Consider the following 23,935-nt stretch of genomic DNA (forward strand, 5'->3'; position numbering starts at 1 on the left):
CGGCTCATTTGTTGTTCGACATTCTCGCTGTTCAAGAATTCGAACTCCGTTGCTGCTGGTGCGCTTGGCCCAGCTGTGTCTTCCTCGGCCGGCTCGGGAGTATTTTCCCGGTCGCCTCGTCGAGGAGCAGTTTCCGGGTGGTCCCCAACCACCCGGGTAGGCGTTTCCCTAACGCCTTCGGGCGGGGAGCCCTGTCTGCCTGATGAGGCTCCTTCTTCTTCCTCTTCGCCGGAACTCCCCGATCCGCTTGAGCTGGAGCTCGATGACCCAGAGGAGCTTGACGCGTTATCTTGTTCAGAAGCCCGCTCGGGGGCTGGCGCCGGTCGGTGGATGACCTCGGGAGAGTAGGACATGATGTCCACCTCCTCGTCGCTGAGGTACTCGACCTCCTCGTCATAGTCCGCGATCGAGGCGTTCTGGCTGTCAGAGTCCGTCATTTCGATCTACCTAAAGGTCGGTCGGGGTTAGTAAGGGACTTGAGACGTCCGGGACAGTTAGTTGGCCTATCAGTTCTACTTATAAATGAAAGCGCAAAGTAAAGGGAGGGGTTGAGAATTTACCGAGTGGAGGAACTTTGCGGTTGAAAGCTTGAAGGTTTCCTTGCTCGACTGCCTTGCTAAGGTGCTCTGCTCGGGGCTCTCTGAGAGTACCGACTGAAGCAAAAGAGTGAGGAAAGTTCAAATGAGGGCCTCAAGGGCCTATTTATAGGAGAGCATTTAGGCGGGAAACGAGCCCACTTGCTTGACACGACCCGCACTGATTCCAAGGCGACGGTTGCAGTCGCAGTGGCCGACACGTGGCGAGGAGAGGAATGTCAGCTGGCAGGTCGGGTTTATGACCGGCGGTTGAGCTTCTTCATCCCGTCCCGTTTTTTCCCGGACGATAAAAAAGGCCCGGGCTGGGGGGCTCTTGGTAGGAAATAGCCCGACCGACATAGCTCCACCACGACCGAGATGCCTTCGTCCTTTTCTCTTTTATCTTTTGCAGGTAACAGGTCGGGCTCCTCGTGAAAAACCCGGTCGGGAGTTGCCCGAGCGGCAGTGTCGACCACCGAGCGGTAGTCCTTTGGCGAGAGAGCTGATAAAAGACACGTGGCGGCTCTCTACATCGACAGACAGGGCACCCGCGAGGATGACACGTGGAGGTACGTGGAGAGCATGCCGAACGACCGGATCTTTGTCTCCGGCACAGCGGCTATAAATACCCACAGTAGCTACAGTGGAGGGGACTTTTGGACGATCGATAGGTTGTTGTTAGAGAATCCCGACCGCAGTCAGTCGGTACTCAGAGCAACCAAGTGGATTGTACTTAGGGCCTCTACCGTGATCAATAAAGACATTTACTTGCTTTAATTGGTCTCGAGTTATTTCATAGTGCTTACGTATAATTAGCAGTATCAATTATGAATATGAAATTCAAAAATTATGAATATATAACTTTCTAATTATGAACATATAGTTCAGTAATTATGAACATAGAGTTCCGTAATTGTGAATATAGAGTTCAATAATTATAAATATAAAGTTCAAAAATTATAAATATATAATTCAGTAATTATGAATATAGAACCGTGTTTATTTTGTAAGGTGGACACGGTGCACAGCATAGCGATTGGTGATAATATGAGTGGGCTAAAGATCCGAGAAGACCCAAATGGGTCCGAATACTCAATCAGCCCCGTTAGACGTTTGTCTGCATGCCCAGCCCACTTACCGGTAGACGACGAATAGTTTACGAGCTTAGAGAGAGAGAGAAGGAAAAAAAAAAAAAAAACTGTGGAGAGAGAAAAACGAACGAGCACGAAGACGAACCAGGAAACCATTTTTACAAACTCCAAAAGCACTACGCACGGATATACATACATATTCATGCGTATACACGCACGCACATCTTAATATACATTTTCGGATTGCATAATATTCCTGCTTCCCATACGAGATTCAAACGCGTCTATGGCTTCTTGTAATTCTAGGGCAAGCGTGTTCCCTGCTCTGAATTGAGGTCCCTTTTGCCATCAAAACCTAACCCTAGGATTCGCTGCGACATTCTTGGAAGATCCATTTCTTGCCCTAGATTGCAATTCGAGCTTTATATTTCACAATTCAGGTATAATTTTGGGAATTCCAGCTAGGGGAAACCTAGAATTTGCACTCTGGTTTATTTTTGATTGCCAACCCTAGAATTTGGAAGGTGGTTCGAATTGGTAGTTAGTGTTTGTGGTTAGGTGCGTAATGTGAAATGAGAATTCTTCATTTACGCTCGTGCATTTTGCTTGAATTGCTGGGAGGTTTCCCACGTTGGGTCTTGTCGTTCCTTAAGCTTCCGTTTTAGAGGTTTATTTAATGCGGTAACTTTAGTGTTGCTTTGCGCGCTAAGGTGGGAGTCGTGATTGCTTTGAGCTTCTTACCTTTTCCCTCTTTTGCTTTGCCGGAGCTGCTTAAAGTAGGATTAGTAAGCTTGCTGCCAATGCGTGTGGCATGTACTTGCTATCTATGTATGCTTTGCATGCACTAGTCTGCAGGGTGGGCATGAACTTTTTAAGGGTTTTGTGAATTTATCAGTTGGAAATTTGCCATTAGTTGAAGATTTACTAGTTGATATACTACCTTTGGTACACATCTACAAGCAATAAATGGCTTACAAACATGCACACATCATGCATGAATGTCCTTTTGTCCGTGGTATAGGCATGATTTCTATTCCAATTTTGATTGACATTTGCTATATGGAAAATAATCAAAAGATGCCCATTTTCTAACTTGTCATTTTATTGGATTACTTTTTCAACCTATACTGCTGTATCTCTCTCTCTTTCATTGCTTTTGTATAATTTTGTCCAGGGGAAATGCATGTGTAAACTTTTGCATGTCTTCCTTTCTCCCAGTAGTGTGGGACCCTCCAAGAATCCATGGGTGATCAAGTGCTCACTTGTTCCAAAATCTTTCATGCAAGAGCCGTGTGCTTTGGGTTTAAACTAAAATATTTGCTTTAATGGTGTCTATGTTTTCAAGGAAATAACCAGATTAAGATAGGTTTTTTTTTTTTTTTTCTTATTTGTTCCTTCTTTTCTAAATGTCTAAATTTGGACTATCACATTCAGAAGTTCCCTATTTTGTGTTTCTTTTTCATTCTTTATTTTATTTTATTTTTTGGAGAAAAGATTCTGTTTGGTATTAATATTCAAGCCTTAGTTTCTCCAATATATTTTGCCTGGATATGGATGTTTGCATGCATGGATGTACCTGGAATTTATAGTTGTTTCTTTGGGAGAAACTGTTGTATCTATTGCATTAAAGTCTGATATCTATTAGGCATGTAACATATACAATTTACATTGCTGGACACTAGTTTGGCTCCTACCAATAATATGATCAACAAAGTTTATTTCATGATTTCATATGCCTTTTGATAGCACTTTTAGAAGTGAACTGAATTCATACATCAGACAGTCTCCTCAGGAATTCATGCCCCCCCACTAGTAGGTGCAAATAGACCACTTATCCAGGATACAAATTGTAAGTGGTGCAGCCATTGCATCTATGCTTTGCAAATAGAAGATCTTGACTTGAATAAATGAAGTTCCAGTTTCTTTTTATTTTTATTTATTTATGTATTTTGTTTCTTTGTTGGAAAGTTGGAGATATCATGTTTTACCTCTTCAATTTATTTGTCTCATGGTTGGGCAAATTTCATGGAGGCATTTGAAAGTGCAATGAGTAATAGACCTTTCTTTTCCTCTGCTATTTTGCTTCTCTTCAATGAAAGTCTGTTTGGAATCATTTGAGTAATTCCTTGTTCATATTCAAAGGAAGAATGTACACATTCTCTATGTGTAAGTTATGTGCTATCATTGCTACCACTTGACAGTTGTTTTGTTATTGTAATTTGATTATTTGAATTTAGGCTTGCATTAATGGGAGGTGAGTAGTTGTTGCTGTTAAGCCGTTAAGGTGGTAATGCATGGATGTGATACAAGATCTGTTCTTGTAGTCAATGCCGAGGTTGATTCGATGGGAGGAGTTGGTAATGATACCAAAACCTCTCCACGGAGAGCAGCTATTGAGGAAGTTCAAGAAGAACTTAGGTAATGCTAGCAAAATTCTTGGTCTTCATGGCCAGTTCACAACAAATTTTATGACATGTTCCAATTTGTTATTTCAAACAAGTTGCTTGTTGATAACAGACAGGAGTATGATGTCCTAGAGGAAAGGAGAAGAGAATTGGAATTTCTTGAGAAAGTATGGAACAGCATTTGGTTCTTGTTCTAACTGTTTCAGATTCCTTTTGTGAAACTTTGAATAATTTATTTCTTCTTTCTCCAGGGTGGCGATCCACTGGAGTTCAAATTTGGAAGTGCTGTTTCAGTTAGTGTCCAGTCCACCTCACTAACTGATCAACAGTTAGATCAGTTTGTGACCAGGTATTTGGAATGCAAATTTGCAATACCAGTTTGTGATCTGCCATATTTATTTTCCCTGATTTAAAAATAATCATCTACCTTTCCTTTTACATTGCAGTGAGGCAAAAGGCAGTTTTGCTTTCACTGCTTCACCTCATGGGGATTCTGTTGAAAGTAGTGGTAGACCTGGGGGTACTCAGCTTTGTGAACCAAATAGTGCTGATAACCTCATGCTATTTGATGGTGAAAGTGAATTCATTGAAGGTGAGCGGACATCTAGATGTCCTAGTAGGATTAATATTGCTCCTTTGGAGCAATCAACCCAGATGGATGGAAATCAAAATGTCAGAGAATTAGGGGGTTCTGCAGCTCTTGGCGCTCCAAGAAAAGCGTATAAGCGACGTAACAGGACCAGGCCTAGTCGTGATGGCGCTAGATCAAATTCAAATGATGCCCTAACTCGTGGTGGGCGTGGCTTTTCTTTGCCCTCACATGGTGGCCCCACTGATTCAAAAGGATTGGTCTCTGATGCAGAAAAACAGTGGGACCAGAACATCACAGGGCAGCCTAACAGTCCAAATGGTGGCGTGACCTCCAAAACGTTACCTTCTAATAATCAGGTTATGGTAGAGTTGGACAGTATGAAGGCTGCCAAGCCAACGACTGACTTGGTGAAAGTTAACCAGCTTAATGATGTGCCGGATGTTATCTTTTCTACCGATATAATAAATAACCAAAAAGATCAACAGTCAGAAGGTGTTGCCCAAGAAATTCCTATTGAGGTGGCTCCTGAAGGACCAGAATTGTTGTCAGAAAAGGAGAAACTGGGTTCTGGAGGTCTTGAAAGTCAGCCGTGTTCAGATAAGGCAAAGGTTGATGATCTAGCTAGGTCCAGAAAGATAAATGGGTTTAGTAGTTCAAAGGGTGATAGGAAAAGCATATCAAATGATGGTCAAAACAGCAGTGCAGCATTGGCCACAAAAGCTTTAGATTCAGAGTCATCTTGCACCCAGACCAGTCTTAGTCTTGATGAAAGGATTGACACTGAAATCTTTACTGACCCAAGAAATTTAGACTCAACTGGGAACATGAAGGATCAATCCTCTGTTCCTCAAAGGACGTCAGTTTTAGAAAGCGATATTGTTAAAGATGTGAAAGAGAGCAAAGCTGATGGAATTTGTGGTTTTGTTAGTGAGGAATGCAATTCATTGCATAAGAATCATCAAGAGAATGGATTTGGACCAAAACCAACAGAAGAATTTGTTAGAAATGAATCTAGTTTGCAAAATGAAATAAAAGATGATGTTGTCATTGAAGGGAAAGAATCAATTGGTCCTGCTGTATCAGAAACTGAGGGGAAGCCTAGTGTTCCTATAAGTGACAATTCCAACATTCAAGATGACAATGTCTGCAATGTTGACCATCAGGGCTCTTTTGATTCCTCTGTTCCACATCCTTCAAAAGCTGCAGCATTGGTTGGAATTTCAACTGTTGCCCATGAAGGACAACAATCTGAGATCAACATAAAACTTGTTACTGGAGCTGATGAAGATTCAATCTTGGAAGAGGCACGGATCATAGAGGTTGCCTTTTTGAACACAAGACAAATTTAACTCTTATTTATGAATTTCAAGGATATGTGTATATATGGTACATAAATGGACTTTTAAGGTCCAAAGTGCTAACATAATTTAACATGCAGGCAAAGCGTAAGAGGATCACAGAGTTATCCGCTGTAACTACCCCAATGGAGAGTCGTAGCAAATCTCACTGGGATTTTGTGCTTGAAGAGATGGCATGGCTGGCAAATGATTTTATGCAGGTTATATTAAATGCCTTGTTTTAACATTTTTCTGATTTTAGAGGGATGTATTAAAGTATGCACGCATCACATATCAAAGGCAATGATTCACACATTATGGGATTAAAATTTTCCAGATTTAGTGCCAGTACTGAACTGCAATTGTCTCACTTCATATAGGAGCGTCTTTGGAAGAGAACAGCTGCTGCTCAAATGTCTTACCGAGCTGCCTTTACCTCTCGGTTAAGATTTCAAGAATTCAATGACAGTTGTAAGCAAAAAATGGTAGCTCACACCTTGGCAAAGGCTGTCATGGATTTTTGGCATTCAGTGAAGGTATATTAAACCAAGTAACCAAGTGATGCATCTTCATAATTTATTTTGTATTTTGTACTTCTATAGACAGAATGGGTTGCATTGTGATACATGCTGAGGAAGTCTTATTTTATTATATTACATAGTTTAAATATTAATAAATTACTAAATAGTTATTTAGAAACTAATAAATAGTTATTTAGAAATTACTAAATAGTTAATTAGCTTATTACTCTTAGTCTTCAAAATTAGTTTAGGTAGATTAATTATTTAGAAGCTACCAAATAATTATTCTTAGTTTAGGAACCTTTGTAATCAACCCTATAAAAGGGAGTGTTATTTGGAATAATAGAACAAGCAGAAGTTTAATCCCAAAAAGGGGTCAAAGGGAGTTTTGGGTCTCAAGCAAACCCAATGTTTTCTTCTTTTCCTTTCTTTTTCTTTACGTTTTCTTGCCCATGACGGGAGCACATAACACATTGATATCATGATGATTATCTTGTTTTGGTTATTTTCTGACCAAGTAATCTATTTAATGGGGAATGTCAATAATTTTGTCCATTGGTTTCAGTGGTGTATTCTTTTTTTTTTTTTTCCTGCTTTTGTTTGGTGCTGATGGTTCTTCTCTTGTACTATTTTGTTTTCTATGCTTACTACTAAAACCTCTATCTATTCTGATTTCACTTTCCCCATATTTTTGCCCTCTCATGTCTCAGCTATGGATGACAAAAAATTGTTCTTGATGAATTAGCTGACAAGGCTAATGATATAGGGGGCATTTCTTTAGGAAGTTTCTCAAGCACTTGTGCTACTTAAGATCTTGTATGCATAATCTTCTATCCAAAAGATAAAAAGCAAGATTGGCTGGTAATTTACTGTGTCTGTTTAGCAAGTTTTAACTTTGAACTGTGAAGCTATAGTTGGAGTTTTTCATGTTCAGAATTGATTTGATCATAATTGAAATGGCTTGCCATTTATATATCATTTTGTGATCCTTATTTATGTTGTAGCTTTGATTTCAAGGTTTTCTGTTTGTTTGAATGAGTTGAGATAAAAGAATGTGTTGTACTGCTGTAGCCTTATAATAAAAGCAGAATCATCAGACTAAGATAATTGTTTAGGAGTATGAGAGTTTTGTGTTTTGTCCACTAGATTATAATACCTCTCCCCTATAGACAAATCTTATTGATTTATGTTAAAGATCTCAAGATGACAAGAATATGCTTAATGAAATTCTTGTATTCACACTGTTGACCGGTATAAGACAGTTCATCTTATATGGAGGACAGTGAGCTGGGTCAAATTTGTGCTTGTTGGAAACAGGTCAGATTTAGAAAAGGTTAAATCCGAGCCAACCCAGAATGACTGTGGGCTGAAATGAGTGGGTAAAACAATGGGGTTGTAAAGCAGGCCCAGGATGGATTGGAGGGCAGGTTGACCTGTTTTGGACCTCTTTTAAAATTTTATTCAGAGTAAAGGTAGAAGATTATTAAGGAAGCAACATATACTTTTTTGTTGATTGGTTTTTTGTGTAACCTTCAATTTGTGTTAAAAAGCTCATACACAACACTTGACCCATATATTTGAAAGTGACCCACTGGAGAACACAGGCATTATGGGGATGTTATAAAAATTGTATAAAATTGTCTCCTTTTACTATCTTTTATTTTTTATATTTTAATTTTAATTTTAATTTTTTTCTTCTAATAATTGTTTTTTATTTCTTTGTTGATGACCATTCTTTGTATTGTTTTATAATGTCCAATGAGAAACTTTGAGATTCTCATTGCACTTTTTTTTTTTTTTTGTTTTTTTTGTTTTTTTTGTGTGTTTGACGTATGATTGCATGGTGGTTGTCGTAGGGAAACAAAAAAGTGGAGCTGCAATGCCCTAGAAAAGCTTTTGGTCTCACAATTCAGGATTATGCTATGAGATTTCTGAAGTGTAATAACTTTGATGTTCCGGACAGCCAGGCTGAAGCTCCTGCAACTCCAGAGAGAGTGTCTGACATGGCAATTGTGAACATGTCCTGGGAAGACAATTTGACCGAAGTATGGATGAGCACCTGTATCTTGTACTATTTTATTAGTGCACCCTACTACTCTTCCTTCTGGATTCCTGTGCTCTAATCTGTATTTGTGTTTTTTTTTTTTTTTTTTTTTGATGATTTATATGATAATTACATTTATTTATTCACTAGTGGATATGTGCATCTTCTACTTTATAATTATGCCTATCCAATCTCTTTTTTAGTTGTGTAATGCTTGAAAGTTATACTCTCTACTTTCTTGCAGGAAAATCTCTTCTATACTATACCATCTGGTGCAACTGAAACCTACCGAAAATCTATTGAATCTCATGTTCTGCAATGTGAGGTAAACATATAGACCTTCTTGTGCCCTGTAGGGATTATTATACCATACACATTGCTCTTAGTGATAATATGTAGCAAATTGTTGGGGCTACTACATGAACACTGTCTTTGCCCTGTGACATTCAATGAGTTTGCAAGGATGATTTGCTGCTGCCTTAAGATTGAATGGTCTGAACTTTATTTTTATGGAGGCTTGTTACACATGGATTGGAAAGGCTCTTGATTTATGAGTTGCTATGCTGGCTCTTCATTTTAATGGAATCAAGGCTGGCATGGTTTGAAAGTCCCGCAATTTGAATGTGATTTTGTTTATTTCATATTCACCTTGCTCTCTTTAAAATTTGTTCAATTAGTCATCTTTTTGAGCTCATCTGATGAAGCCTTGAGAACTAAGACTTACAAGAGTGATAGTATGCTGAGATACATGATCTGGTCTCGTGACCATTTGTGAAATTCTAAGAACACACTTTTTTCTCGGTCAAATGGTCTACAGAAATTTTCAATTTTTTTTTGAAGAAAGCAACTCAAATATTAAACGCTGTGAACAGGAAGATATTCCAACTTAAAGAATATAAAGCCTGAGATCATTTCCTCTCTCTGACCTGATAGTTTATAATTATTGTTGGATAGGAGGCTTTTATGCTATTGTGGTTGGTCTTATCATTGTTACTACCATATGATTTCTTTCAGAAAACTGGTACAATCATGCAAGAGGAAGTTGAGACATCTGCTTGTGATGCTGTTGCAGGTCTGTCTTCAAAAATCATTACTGTGTCTGCATAATTTCTAGACAGTATGTTTCTTGACAAGTCTTTTGCTTTCTAATCAGATCCAGAATTTCAAGATTATGCATATGAAGAAGATGAGGGGGAAACAACAATGTATGATATGCCAGTTGCCTTTGATGGTAACAAGTCTTCAAGATTTTCACAAAAGAAGAGGAAAAAACATTTGCGCACATACAGTGGAAGATCATACGACATAGGTGCTGATTTGTCATTCACTCAGTGCATGGAAAATAAAGTAGGGAGCCAACAATCTGTGCCCCAGGCTAAGCGCCACACCAGCAGTCTTAATGTGTCCTTTCCAACAAAACGTGTTCGGACTTGTTATCGACAAAGAGTTCTTAGTCCTTTTAATGCTGGAACATCAGGTCTTCAGGTGTCTACAAAGACAGATGCCTCTAGTGAAACCAGTTCATTTCAAGATGATCAGAGTACTTTGCATGGTGGATCACATGTGCCAAACAATTTAGAGGTTGAATCTCTAGGGAAATTTGAGAAGCATCTAAAGTTTGATTCTGCTGAAGTATCTATGAAACCTAAAAAGAAGAAAAAAGCAAAGTTTCTGGTATTTGATAACTTATTACTTCTCCATAGACAACTTAAAATATTTAAAATATGCAGTTTGGCTTTGAGTTTTTCTACTGTTGTTTACAGCATTTTTTCTTTCTAGGGTTCATATGAACAGAGGTGGACTGCTGATTCAAATTTCCAAAATGAACAGGTGCTTTTCCTTTCTAAAAATCCTATGGATTTTGTGCAGATCAGTGTTCCAATGTAGTGGTCTGAACTTCTTTTCATTTAATATGACAATGATTATGAAAGTATTTTGTCGAAGTCCCTCTTATTGTCTATCTCTTTGAACCAGTCATATATACTAATATAAGTCAATTTTTCTGTTCTCCCATTATACTATGGACAATTTGATGACAACAGATGTAAGGAATGCAGCATAGTATTAGAGAGGTTTTATATTAATCATTTGGGTTATGTATTCTAGTAACATATTACTGGTTAGGTTCTACTTTACATACATTTCTCATCACTGTTAAGCACTTGAAAATCTTCAAGTATTATTTAGAATTGTCTTCCATCTTCTTTCTGCATGTTCAGCTTATATAAAAATGTTTATCTGAACCATGGCTGGATATTAGGGTATAAGCTTAAAATAGATGTTGCAGACAGTGTAATGTGGTATTTTGTAAAAGAACCCTATTGCAAGTCTAGATATCAATATACTCCGTATTACTTATTGAAAAGAAGTCTAGATATCTATATTTTTGAAGGTTGTATCGAGAAATTGCTCTCTAGTGCGGTATTGCATGCTACTCATATCTGCTGTTTCTTTTCTTGACATTTTTTTGACTAGTCTATTGAGTAGTTCATGAAGAATTTTATATTATTGCAATTAAATTCTCTACGTCTTTTCTGATTTCAGGGAGATTACTCCAGAAAGAGGTTAGAGAGTCATCAATTTGAGTCTAATGGTGGCAGTGGTAATGTCTCTAAACAAGTCATTTAAGTTTCAGGACTTGCTATTTAATGTGTTTTTTTCTAGTCCCTTAGTAACTGTTGCTCTTTTTTGAAGGTCTATTTGGTCAGCACATTCCAAAGAAACCAAAGATAATGAGGCCATCACAGGAAAGTTCTTTTGATAATATTTCTCCAATTTCTGGATCTGTCCCATCTCCAGCTGCATCCCAAATGAGCAATATGCCCAGCTCCAATAAATTTACAAGAATGCTTACTGGCCGTGATTTAAGTAGGAAGGCTAAAAGTTTGAAGGTACTTAGGAAAGCTAGCTCAACTGCACAAGACCTTCTTTCAACATTGCTATTTATACTTTCAAATTTCATCTTCTGTGTCAGCATCAGTGTTTCATTCATTTAAAAATACTTGCATCCTGATGTTTATTGCCCTTCTCAGATGCCTGCTGGACAGCATGGTTCAGGAAGTCAATGGTCACCATTTGAGGACCAGGTACAATATTACGATTGTTGATCAATTTTGCTTTTGGTCTTTCTAAGAATGTCTATAATGAACTCAAATTCAATGCCAGGCACTAGTTGTTTTGGTGCATGACATGGGTCCAAATTGGGAACTTATAAGTGATGCTATAAACAGCACTTTGCAATTTAAGGTGCGCATCTGAATTTGTTTGTCAACATTATTTTTATATGGTGTCAATGTTACCAACAGTCTTGACACGTGTGCAGTGCATATACCGCAAACCTAAAGAATGTAAAGATCGCCATAAAATATTAATGGATAAAACTAATGGCGATGGGGCTGATAGTGCTGAGGATTCAGGATCTTCTCAACCTTATCCTTCAACATTACCTGGCATTCCCAAGGTAGCCCCTTTTCTTTTTTCTAATAGCTCATTGTAAACAAATTGCTAGAAATCATGTGTGGTGATATGGTGTGTGGCATAGAGCCACCAACCACCCATAAGGCAGATGAAGCTTATAGAATAAAGCAAGAACAGTGGAGAGAAATATTATTTTGATATAATTGAATATTACATTAGTGATGGGTATTTATACAGAACTATTGGACACATCATTAGAAAACTAGGAGTCTTATAGATAGTATGATTCCTAAACTACAAGAAAAATATAACAATAAAGCAACCACCAAGATATCTATGATTTCTAAATTTGAATTAAGGCTACCTTCTGAATTAGGAGTATAAATATTATTTTAAACAACAATATTTTATCACTTTCCAAAACTGGCTTGCGTAACACGTGCAATATGGCCACACAGGGGAGTGCTAGACAATTGTTTCAGCGCTTGCAGGGGCCAGTGGAAGAGGATGCTCTCAAATCTCATCTTGAGAAAATCATGTTGATTGAGCGGAAATATCAGCTTCGCAAGACTCAGGTATGCTTGTTGATAGTCAGGAATGTTCCCAATATAATATATGCATTCTATTTAAGAATGTTCAGGCTTAGAAGTTAGAACTGGTGAATATGGTAAATGGCTTATCCTTGGTCATCTTGTTAGGTTCATAATTTATTTTCCATATGTTGTGTCAACAGCTGTCAATTAAAACAGGTTTAATTGACAGCTGTTGACTGATCAAAGATTTTCATTCCATATTGTAACATTTTGCTTGTCAAATTTTGTGTTTAGCCTTTTAAGCAGATCTCTTTATTATTATTTCCCTTTGATTGGTTTCACTAGCATTTCTTTGTGCTGGAAACATGCTAGATTATGTTCCAATATCAACTTGACTAGTAACTGGGGTCATTTTATAACTATAGATACCTTCTCCCCTGAATCGGCCAATCATACCTCGCGTAATTCTGATAACTCACCCTCACCCTATTGCTTTAGTTATTTTGTAGACCTCCATTATTATTAATTTAAGTCCCATCCAAATCATAGTATTGCTAGTCTAACCTTAATTCATCATTATTTCTATTAACCAAACACAGCATTCTTAATCCATTATCCATTGCTATTGCCATCTTTTAATCACCTACAATACTGGGCTTAAAATCCCTTCTTAAGACCTCACTATAAACCAACCACCCATGAGGTCACTTACAGTGAAGTGTTGGGCATAATAGGAATTGTTGCAACACAAGATCAGAAATGCCAATACTCAATTAGGGAAAGGGGAGGTTTGCTATTGGATGAGCCTTGGTGTCCAGACACTGATCTACCTTTTATCTAATCACTGTTTGCTTTATGCTTGTTTGGATTTATATTGACCGTAATATCTTCTCTTAATATCTTTTCATTTTTTATGAAGGGTGATAACCAGGATCAAAAACCAATCCTGCAAGCTCACAGTTCTCATATAAATGCTATTTCACAAGCTCTTCCAAATAGCCCGAATGTTGTTTTGACGTGAGATCCTGCTCATTTGTGCATAATTGAGATTTTGTGTAATTTGATTTGAACACTTTGTTTTCTTTCTGTGGATATTCACCTTTATTTGTTTACTGATTACTGAAGGCCTCTGGATCTGTGTGATGCACCTTCATCTAGTCTGGACAATCCTCCTCTTGGATACCAAGGTCCACATTCAAGTGGATTAACTGTTCCAAGTCAGGGGGCTTTGGGGTCAATGCCTCCTGCTTCTGGTGCAAATTCTGCAACAATGCAAGGGTCTCCAAATGTGATTCATGGAAATAACTTTCCATCATCTTCAATTCCACTAAATGCAGCTGTCAGGTAAAGGATGAATTTATGCTCATACTAAAACAGGTCTTCTACTGTGGCATCGTGCTTCTATTATTATATGAAATCATTTTTTTAATTGTGTTACCTCAAGTCCTAATAGGTATTCTGCTTATAGGGATGGTAAATATGCTATATCTAGATCTGCATCTATACCAGTTGATGAACAACAAAGAATGCACCACTATAATCAACTTCTACCTGGGAGAAACATACCCACTTCACCTGCTCCTGGAGCTTTTCCAGGGCCTGATCGTGGTGGTGTCCGCATGCTACCCAGTGGAAATAGCATGGGGATGATCTGTGGCATTAACAGAGGCATGCCGACACCTAGGCCTGGCTTTCAGGGAATTGCCTCACCATCTATGCTTAATTCTGGGACTATGACTTCTTCTGGTATGGTAGCAATGCCAAACCCTGTAAATATGCACTCTGGAGTAGGCTCTAGTCAGGGCAACTCAATGTTGAGACCTCGCGAAAACATGCATATGATGCGGGTTAGTCATTTCTAATTTTCAGATATTTATCTCCATTCTTTTGTTTGATCTATACTTATATAAACAAATACTTTTTGCAATAAAAAGGAGGTTATCATAACACAAAGGATAGTCAACAGAATGAGCTTTACTTCTCTTAGAGCAACCCCAATAGGGGTTTTCTTAACACTTAACAGTTTTTAAGAAGTTTTTGCTGATTTGGAAGAGAGGAATTGGGTTTTACTGCTAAAACCCAAGTTTTTGTCAAAAATGAAAAGTCACACTTGTTCGTGAAAGGCTTGGGCCCAGCCGCATGCCTGCTGGGCGTGTCAGAACTGATGAGCACCTGATTTTTTTTTTAATTAATTTTTTTTTTCTTTTTGCTCCAACTTGGCAAATGCTTTCACAAAAAATTCCAAAATATCATAAAACCATTGTTGATGCCCTTATATGCTGTAAATTCATATTATGTGTTCATCTGCGTACTTGTTTCTGGAATTCTTGTACCAATAGACTTGTTGGGGTTGTGTATTTACACAGAGACATGCACAAGGATATATTATATTATACATAAAAAATAGTCTGGATATGCAACTCATATTGTGTTAGCATTGGCTTTAAACATTTTCTGTTTACAATTAGTAGGTGTCATTGCACAAAATATTCCTGCCAACTTATTTCTGCTTTTTTGACTCTGCATTTGCACACTTGAGGGATTTTTGTTCCCATATATTGTACCATTGTATTACTTCACCTAAAGTTCTGCACATAACTTGTGCATCCCACTTGTTTGTGTTACAGCCTACCCAAAATCAAGATACTCAGAGGCAGATGATGCTTGCTGAGCTTCAGATTCAGGCCTCACAAGTAAACAGCCAAACAGTACCTCCATTTGGGGGGTTAAGTACCTCATATCCTAACCAGACTGCCTCTCCACATGTTCCAACATACCCACCTCATCATCAGCAGGCTCAATCGCCACATATGCTTAGTCCTCACCATTCTCATGTTCAAGGTGCCAACCATGCCACCAACTCACAGCAACAAACTTACGCATTGCACTTGGCAAAAGAGAGGCAACTGCAACAGCGACTTATGCAGCAAAAGCAGAAGTTTGGTTCGTCAAATTCTTTGATACCGCCTGTACAGCAACACCAACTCCCTGTATCAGCCCCATTGCAAAGTCCCCAACCACCTGTATCACTTTCTCCTCTGTCATCAACTCCCTCAGTGCCACAGAATCAGCTGAAACATCCTATGTTGCCTCATGGCCTTGCCCGAAGTGCTCAAAGTGGGGGCAGTGGTCCAACTAATCAGTTGAACAAGCAACGGCCACATCAGATACAGCAACAGCAGCCACTCCAACAAACTAGCAGGAATCACCCTCAGCAGCGGCAGCCGAATGCTAAACTTTTGAAAGGAGTAGGGAGGGGGAACACACTGAACCAGAACATGCAGCAGATTGATCCCTCTGTGTTGAATGGAGTCTCTTCAAATTCAGGGATCCCAGCCTTAGAAAAAGGTGATCAGATGACTAACTCGATGCAAAATCAAGGATTGTATCCTGCGTCAACAATAAACCCTGTTCAACCTACAAAATCATCCACAGCCCTTAATTCTAAGATGCAACAGCCTCAGCAAAAGATATATTCTGGCCAAACTGCTTCATCAACGAATCCTCACCAACAGACTTCTCATCCTGATAATATGAGTAAAGGTCATGGTCTTCCAACTGCGTCAGGCTCAACATCACCGGCCTGCAATCAATCTATTCCAACGCCAGTCATTAGTTCTTCCAATCATCAACCTGTTCCACATTCACAGCCTCTCATGCAGACACAGAAAAATTTAGTAAATCAAAGTCATCCTACTTCCAAGAGAATGGTGCAACCAAACCGCTTGATGAACTCTGAACCATTGAACAAGCTACATGCTGGTGAATCTCAGTTCAATCAGCATGCTGCAAGCAACTCTTCTCCTATTGGTACAATGACAGCAACAGCTAGGGAGTGCAACAATGCAACAACTAATGCGGCACCTGTTGTTTCTTCTAATGTTTCCCAGTGGAAGGCTGCTGAGCCATTATTTGATTCCATAGGATCTCTGCCAAATACTGCTGCTGGTGGTGAGCATTCTTCTCAAGTTGGCCAGGGGTTAAGACAAAGGCAATCTTCAGGCAACTTGTCCCCTGCGGGGCATGATGCTAGCATGCAATGGAAGCAGCCCTCCCACTTGCAAACCCACTCACCTGTTCACCAACCACAGCAACAATTGTAGCCTTACACCCTGAAACATTTTCCAGCAGCTGCAGGTTCTGCAATCAGGGAATAGCAGTTGTATGCCTGACCCCAGTGATTGTGGACTGGATTGATGTGCACTTGACAAGATTGGAGGTAATTCCAATGGTGGCTGGTCATACCCCTAATTGGGTCGGCATGCCTTCAAAATCGCAGTGTACAGGTAATCCTTTTTTTGAGTTTTGCACCCACCATTTATGATAAATACGGTGTAGCAGTGCTTTACACATTTACCCGTATGGTGGGGTAAATCGGGCAGATTTAGTAACAGAAAAGTTTACATTTTGTTGCAAAGAAGTGTTATTACTTGCTGAATCTTGGTTATTGCTCTGTTGTGCAGGTGAAGTCCAGGTTTTGGTAGACTAGGGATGTTGACAGGCAAACTCTTGGGTTTTGTATATTTTTTGCCCTTGAATCTAAGTAAGGAAGATAGTGCTAGATATAGAGGTATGTGTACAGGGTATCATCTATGTTTTTTTTTTTTTTTTTTTTTTTTTTTTTTTTTTGTTTAAAAAAAAAATCTTTTTTCCCCAAATCCTTGGTTCCCCTATTGTATCTGTGGGGGCTGTTTTTTGCTTTGGCTTATGTTATCTGTGTAGTTGATCCCATGTATTATTGCTACTTTGAATTGAGGGGGTAGCTATAATTTCTATAGCGAAATGGTGTTGGAAATTGTGAATATTAGTGTATACTATGTTAGTAAGTAATATAGTGATTGGGTTGTGGCACTGGGAGGCAGCCAGAGCCAGGCTATGCATTTGTTGTAAATTGTTATGCTGCTTTCCACTTCATCATATTCTTCTTCTTCATATGGGATGATGTGTGCATCAATGTGCATTTGACAATAAATAACCAGCAAGGATAGGATAGGATATGCGAGAGATTGATTACGTTTCTTCTTTTTACTTTCTTTGAGATCAACTTTACAAATCTAAAAATATATATATTTTTTTACTTTTTAAGCTTAATTGTTGTTGTTTTTGTAAAAAAATTAGAGACTTTTAATTCATTCGCTCTCAAGTGTGAAGGTGTTTGAGCATGAGCAGCAGTTGGAACGGTGGTTCTCCCCTCCCAAATGCAGCAGGAGCATTAATATGTATGCATGTGCATATGGATTGTTAAAATTTTTAATTCATGTTTAGTATTAATTAATAATATATAAAATTTATATATTTAAAAATAAATAATTAAATTAAAAAATAAATAAAATTGATTTGACTAGTGAAATAAACTAAAATTGGACAGAAGAACAAGAATAAGAGGATTGCTTAAGTGTCGTCTCAACTCTCAAGCCTTTGAAATTGGGGAGGATTGTTCGTATATTGGGTCTGTTATATTATTCTTTTCAACTAACTTAGCGGCTCATACAGACAGGTTTATTATATTATTGATTATTGATAGCTTGAATGGTTATGTAGTTGTTTATGCTGGTAGAGTGAATAGCCATTAATCCATTATGCTCACTCCTTAGTCAAGGCTGAAGGAGCATCAAGCATGGATGAGTCGAGCCTAGGTGCTTTTTAATATATTCTCTTTTTGCTTAGAAAAATTAAAATGGGAGAAAAGGAATAGTTTTAAAAAGAATAACAGGAAATTTTGTTCAAAATGAGTTTTGAGTTACAACAAGTTAATGGTCGAAAAGACAACAAATGGCCACAGCAGACACAACAAATTAAATTAAATTTTACAAACACCGGCGACTGCCCAATCCGGTACACTATTTATTATTGGTAGTATTGTTCCCTCGAGCCGCCGCTTTCCTAGCTGCCTTTTCTTGAAGTGCCTTTGCGTCCCTGATTCCATTCCATGGCATCACAATTTTGTAATTACTAATCACACAAATCAAAATCTCAAAAAATAAAATAAAATTTCACCTCTCTCGTCTTTGCTCGGGGGTCAATCCATCGCCTTTAGACTGCTTGGGCTTGTGGCCTGCCCTTGCTTGAGCCCTTTCCCTATCCCTTTCTCTCTGGTTTCCCCGTTAGCTTAAGTTAAGTCAAACAACAATCAAACAAACACTAATCTCTCTTAATATTTGGAGTTTTGACCCCAACAAAAGCCTAAAATTTTCAACCAAACATGAAACATGGCTATGCTTCTAAACAAAAGAAGAAAAAAATAGCATGATCTAAAATCAGAGATGAGAAACATATCGTAAGGATATGAGTCATTCTCAATTTCTCCAACAGCCACCAAACCACCAATATCTCCGATTGTTGTCTATGTATAACAGTCAATAGACATTACATTAAAACACAGAAAAATGAAAAGTCAAAAAAAAAAAAAAAGGACCCAAGAATTGCTCATGCTCAATTATCAAACATTAAAACAAAGTTTGAGAAAGACGCGGACTTTACCTGATTGAAGGGTGCGAGGATGTTGTATTGAAGGTTGATGGAAGAGTGGGGAATAGATATATTAGTAGTTGTAAAGTGATGAATTCGTTGTGGCAGTCAGCTCGTGGAAGGATCGAGAAGCCGCGAAAGATTCTTGCTTTTTGTTTACGTGAATTTGCACTTCTACTCCCCAACATTAACTCTTTTTCCAATTCTACCCTTTATGTACTCGCACACCCTACACTTTATTTTGGAGTTAATTGCAGCAAAGGTCTTCTAATTATTGTGATTTTTCATATTTAATCTTCATCTTTTAATTTAGACGAATTAAACCCCTAACTATCAGAATCGTTCCACCATTAGTCTTTCAGTTAACCAAGCAAGATTGCAAGAATCACTTAAAATCCATGTCCAAATCTCGCTCCAAAGCCTCATTCCTCGGCGGAAATTAAAATGGTGATATTATGGCGAGAAACAACTAACCTCTTCAACTATCTGCATGCAGCAATAACGCCTTCTCCACAGGCTCAAATAGCTCCGTGTAGTGAGAATCCAAAAGGGCCAGTAATAATGAGTTCGAATATAATTGATTTGGGCAGCTGAATTCATTCGCCGCTCCAGAGTGTTTCTGGAGCGAGTTTCCTTGCAATATTGTAGCACCTGTCAAAACCAAACATAAGAAAAGTACGAAAAAGCTAAGGTGAAAATTTGCAGGTACCATAGATCTGGAATCCATGGCCCCTCATAGATTTCAGAAAACTTTGGCTCTCTCTGTCTAGAAAATGTGTTTTGCTCTTGCTTCTCTCTCTCTTTACAAAATGTGTCCTTGGATTCCTGAGTATAGAATAGTGGGTTAATGGAGAGAGAGGTGTGTTGTTTGGTGGTGTAATAAAGCAAAGAGAAGACACATAGGTTGTGAATCTATGATAGGACGAATACACCCCTTAACTTAACATCAAACTAACGGTAAGGTGACAGAAGGACCAATGGTGGAAAGATTTTAATAGTCAAGTGTCATATTTGTTCAAATTAAAAGACGAGGACCAAATGTGAAAAATCACTATAGTCAGAGGACCTTTGCTGGAATTAACTCCTTTATTTTGTATTTACTTTTTGCCATTGCTTGGCGTATATATATATATATATATATATATATATATATATATATATATATATATATATATATATATATATATATATATATATATATATATATATATATATATGGGTTCCGTGCAGTTGGCTGTCTCAGCGATTGTGGGGTGAGATGAGAGTCATTGATTTTGTCAAAGATCAACGTTTAGGATTATCAATAATTAAAAAAATATGCGATCGTAATTTGGTCTTTTTTGCATCTAGGTCAAATTTAACGTGCGTGATTTTTCTTTTTAAGGTGCGTAGTTTTTGTGTTGTGTGCTTAAGGTATATGTCGGTCTAAAGCTTTAGATGCGTGATTTGTGTGCTTAAGGTGCGTCAGTTGTTGAAACTTAAGTTGCGTCGACCTAAAACTTTAGATGTGTGGTTTTCCTTCCTGACCATCTCCAACCCAAAATACTAAATTTTGCACCAAATTTTACACCAAAATGAATATTCTCAGCATATTCTTACACCAATTTTTTTTTTTTATCTCCAAGCTATTTACACCAAATTTTATTCCTACACTAAAATAATTTATATTCTCATAAATTAAAAGTTTATATTTATACTTTTATTATTTTAATATTACATATAGTTATTTAATAAATTAAACTTTAATTATGTTTTATGTAATTTAATTTTTTATTAAATTATATTTAATATTAGTCTTGTTTTAATCGTCTTGTTGAGATCTTTCAAATAATGTAATTTTTTTTAAAATAATATACAATTTATATTTAAATATTTAACAAAATATATAAATATGTAAATATATAAAAAAAAAAAAAAAACAAAAAGGATACAAAAGTAATTATAAAAAAGATTAAAAGAAAGCAGGGGCAAATAGGAAAAACAAATCTACATCAAGAATGACGTAGGATGAATAGTGCATCGCCTAATATGGCGCTACAATTATTCATGCTACACCAAAAATTTGGTGCAATAACACCTTGGTTGGAGAACTACTATGCCATTTTTTCCTCCAAATTTGGTGATTTGGCGCCTGGTTGGAGATGACCTTAAAGTGCATGATTTTTGTGCTTAAGGTGTGTGATTTTGTGTTGTGTGCTTAAGGCGTGTCAGTTGTTATAAACTTAAGTATCGATATAAAGCTTTAAGTGCGTGGTTTTCGTTCTTAAGGTGCATGATTTGTGTGCTTAAGGTGCGTCAGTTGTTGAAACTTAAGGTGTGTTACGTTCGCCTAAGGGTTAAGGTATGTTGTTTTCCTTCTTAAGGTGCGTCGGGCTAAAGTTTTAGGTGTGTGAGTTTCCTTCTTAAGGTGCATTGTTTTCTTTCTTAAGGTGCATTATTTTCTTTCTTTAAGGTGTGTTATTTTCCTTCTTAAGGTGCTTTATTTTTCCTACTTAAGAAAAAATAAATAAAATAAATTTTTATTAATTTCATAACAATTTCATGAATTCCTTTAAGTTGTCTGTCATCCCTAGTGCTCGACCAGATGAGAGCATTAATGGAGGACGTGCGTTTTTTTTTTTTAAAATAAAATTTTCATTGATTTGAGCCGTTAATCTAGATTTAATCAATGACTCAGATCTAATGTCATTTTTTACCTGGGAGCAACCCCGCACCAGAACTCATCCCTATATAGACTGGATCAGGTGCGAAGATAACTTCCCGTGTGAAAGTGCAGATGACACAAAAGGACGCACCTTAAGTACACAAATCACGCACCTCAAGCATACAAACAAAGCACCTTAAGAACACAAACCATACACCTAAAGTTTTAAAATGGCGCACCTTAAACACCTTAAGTACACAAACAACGCATCTTAAGCACACAAACAAAGTACTTTAAGAACACAAACCATGCACCTAAAGTTTTAAAATGGCACACCTTTAAGTTTCACACACCACCTTAGCATATACAAATCACACACCTTAATAAGGAAAATCACGCACTCAAAGTTTTAGGCTGACATACAAGTTTCAACAACTAACGCACCTTAAGCACACAACACAGAAATCACACACCTTAAAATTACATATGAATTATGATAATTGATTTTCGATAATATATATTTTTTATTTGGGAAAATTGTAAAAAATGTCCCTCTATAATATGTCAATTATCAATGTCACCCCTGAATTTTATGAGTGGTGTAAATGTTATCCCTCAATTATCAAAATGGTGCACATATAGCCCCTCCCGTAATGGACATGTAGTTCCCCATTAGTGTACGACACCGTTAAGTCAGAGTAAATATGTAATTTAGTTATTTTTTTCCTCCCTCGATTCGAAGTACTAGCGATGGATAGCGGTGGGGAATCACAGGTCCGTTACGGGAGGGGCTAGATGTGCACCATTTTGATAATTGAGGGGCAACATTTACATCACTCATAATTTAGGGGTGACATTGATAATTGACATATTATAGAGGAGCATTTTTTACAATTTTTCCTTTATATTTTTTGTATGATTTATTTATAGTTTGATGGTTAAAGAAAAAAGAAATTCATCGTAATAATGCTATATATGTTACATGCAGTGACAGATGGTGAGCAATTGAAAACTTCCGTCTGACTCGCTCCATTGTAGCACAGCAAATCTCCCTCGTCCCACGCTTGCCTTCTTCTTCTCCTCCATCTCTAACAAATTACCAACCAAACAAACAGACAGCCAAAACAACAAAAAAAAAAAAAAAGAAAACGCAGAGATCAGAAAAAAAAAAAATTAAAATCGCAGTTAATAATTTTACCTAATTCTAGTAAGTGTGAATGAAACACGGAGGCGGAGGAAGGAGAAAGCCGGCCGGGTCAACAGATGAAAAACCGGCCGATCCTCACGGCCGTCGCGACAATCTAGCCGGTCTAACGCTCTTCGCGGTGTTAGGCGGCGAAGATGAGGTGTCGCCTCCTCCTCCGACAGCTCAGCAGAGCAAGACTACGACTACGACTACGACAACGACGACAGCTCAGCAGAGCAAAACTACGACAACGACGACGGCTCAGCAGCAGAGCAGGACGACTCACCTGGATGCCATAAAAGACGACCCCAACGGCGGCAAGGACCACAAGAAAACATGGAAACATTTCAAGGAGAAACTCGGCCTGAAGGACGCCGGCGACGGCTGGACTTCCAGCACTCCCATCCCCGCCTCGGACGTACCGATCCATCCGATGAGCAGCCGGACAATGAGCCGGAGAGCTTCCAATCGCTTTCCTTCGGGAGAGTATCCGGCGGACGAATACAAGCCGGAGCTAGCCGCATCGGGGAGGAGAGAGCTTCGATCCTCTCCGTCGAATAGAATGTCGTTGTCGAGGAACCAAAGCCGGAGCCGGAGCCTGAGGTTCCAGAACTCGGCGTCGATCAAAAGATCGGGGATGGAAGGAGAAGAGAGCGGAAGCGGGGAGGGAGGAGAAGGAGAGGAAGCGGGGATGAGGATGTCGTTAATGGCGTTGTTGGAGGAATCGGAAGGGGGATTGATGATGGATGAAGAGGAGGAAGAAGAAGACGGTTGCGAAGATTACGGCGGAGAATTCCATAACTGCTGTGTCTGTATGGTTAGACACAAAGGAGAGGCGTTCGTGCCATGCGGACACACCTTTTGCAGGCTCTGCTCAAGGGAGCTCTGGGCTGAGAAGGGCAATTGTCCACTCTGCAACAATTTCATCCTCGAAATTCTCGACATTTTCTGACAATCCAATTTTTTTTGAAAGCAAACAAAATCACGGTATAAAGCAGAAATAAAGTCAGGAGTACGGCTTAGTACAATGTGTTTGCTTGAGAGCAAGTTATTGAAGCTAAAGTGTGACCATCCAATTTAATTTAGGGAAAATCACTCAAATGTGTTATAATTTATTATAAA

General features: G+C 38.3%; 3 protein-coding genes across 5 annotated transcripts; 2 read left to right on the forward strand and 1 right to left on the reverse strand.

The window, feature by feature from the left end:
- Positions 1 to 1,699: 1,699 nt before the first annotated feature.
- LOC109182755 (chromatin modification-related protein EAF1 B-like) lies at positions 1,700 to 17,335 on the forward strand. Of its 3 annotated transcripts, none has more exons than XM_019332934.1 (23): positions 1,700 to 2,106; positions 3,904 to 4,084; positions 4,184 to 4,238; positions 4,323 to 4,420; positions 4,518 to 5,982; positions 6,102 to 6,221; positions 6,381 to 6,536; positions 8,378 to 8,566; positions 8,810 to 8,890; positions 9,580 to 9,637; positions 9,719 to 10,239; positions 10,345 to 10,395; positions 11,110 to 11,167; positions 11,260 to 11,456; positions 11,598 to 11,651; positions 11,731 to 11,811; positions 11,888 to 12,025; positions 12,441 to 12,557; positions 13,435 to 13,532; positions 13,641 to 13,859; positions 13,984 to 14,362; positions 15,143 to 16,801; positions 16,979 to 17,335. In XM_019332934.1, exons 2-22 carry the CDS (start codon positions 3,957 to 3,959, stop codon positions 16,616 to 16,618), a joined length of 5,739 nt encoding a protein of 1,912 aa, XP_019188479.1. In that variant the 5' UTR covers positions 1,700 to 2,106; positions 3,904 to 3,956; the 3' UTR covers positions 16,619 to 16,801; positions 16,979 to 17,335. The 3 variants fall into 3 exon arrangements, with proteins under 3 accessions (XP_019188479.1, XP_019188481.1, XP_019188480.1); XM_019332936.1 differs by having other exon boundaries at positions 9,719 to 10,146; XM_019332935.1 differs by lacking the exon at positions 1,700 to 2,106 and adding an exon at positions 3,128 to 3,515.
- Positions 17,336 to 18,207: 872 nt separating this feature from the next.
- On the reverse strand, positions 18,208 to 19,186 carry LOC109182757. The gene is made up of 4 exons (XM_019332938.1): positions 18,996 to 19,186; positions 18,803 to 18,858; positions 18,513 to 18,618; positions 18,208 to 18,431 (listed from the first exon to the last, which is right to left on the reverse strand). Exons 1-4 carry the CDS (start codon positions 19,169 to 19,171, stop codon positions 18,356 to 18,358), a joined length of 414 nt encoding a protein of 137 aa, XP_019188483.1. The 5' UTR covers positions 19,172 to 19,186; the 3' UTR covers positions 18,208 to 18,355.
- Positions 19,187 to 22,555: 3,369 nt separating this feature from the next.
- On the forward strand, positions 22,556 to 23,935 carry LOC109182756. Its single transcript, XM_019332937.1, has 2 exons — positions 22,556 to 23,774; positions 23,896 to 23,935. Exon 1 carries the CDS (start codon positions 22,845 to 22,847, stop codon positions 23,763 to 23,765), a length of 921 nt encoding a protein of 306 aa, XP_019188482.1. The 5' UTR covers positions 22,556 to 22,844; the 3' UTR covers positions 23,766 to 23,774; positions 23,896 to 23,935.

Source organism: Ipomoea nil, unplaced genomic scaffold, assembly GCF_001879475.1.
Source record: "Ipomoea nil cultivar Tokyo-kokei standard unplaced genomic scaffold, Asagao_1.1 scaffold1074, whole genome shotgun sequence".
In the NCBI taxonomy this organism is placed as follows: Eukaryota; Viridiplantae; Streptophyta; class Magnoliopsida; order Solanales; family Convolvulaceae; genus Ipomoea; species Ipomoea nil.

Coding starts and splice junctions, on each gene's coding strand:
- LOC109182755 (XM_019332934.1), top strand. CDS start 3,957: ATGCATGGATGTGATACAAGATCTGTTCTTGTAGTCAATGCCGAGGTT. Junction 4,421..4,517: donor TTAGATCAGTTTGTGACCAG/GTATTTGGAATG, acceptor TTTACATTGCAG/TGAGGCAAAAGGCAGTTTTG. Junction 11,652..11,730: donor GGTCACCATTTGAGGACCAG/GTACAATATTAC, acceptor ATTCAATGCCAG/GCACTAGTTGTTTTGGTGCA.
- LOC109182757 (XM_019332938.1), bottom strand. CDS start 19,171: ATGTTGGGGAGTAGAAGTGCAAATTCACGTAAACAAAAAGCAAGAATC. Junction 18,619..18,802: donor GGAGAAATTGAGAATGACTC/ATATCCTTACGA, acceptor ACTTAAGCTAAC/GGGGAAACCAGAGAGAAAGG. Junction 18,432..18,512: donor CCCGAGCAAAGACGAGAGAG/GTGAAATTTTAT, acceptor GAATGGAATCAG/GGACGCAAAGGCACTTCAAG.
- LOC109182756 (XM_019332937.1), top strand. CDS start 22,845: ATGAAACACGGAGGCGGAGGAAGGAGAAAGCCGGCCGGGTCAACAGAT.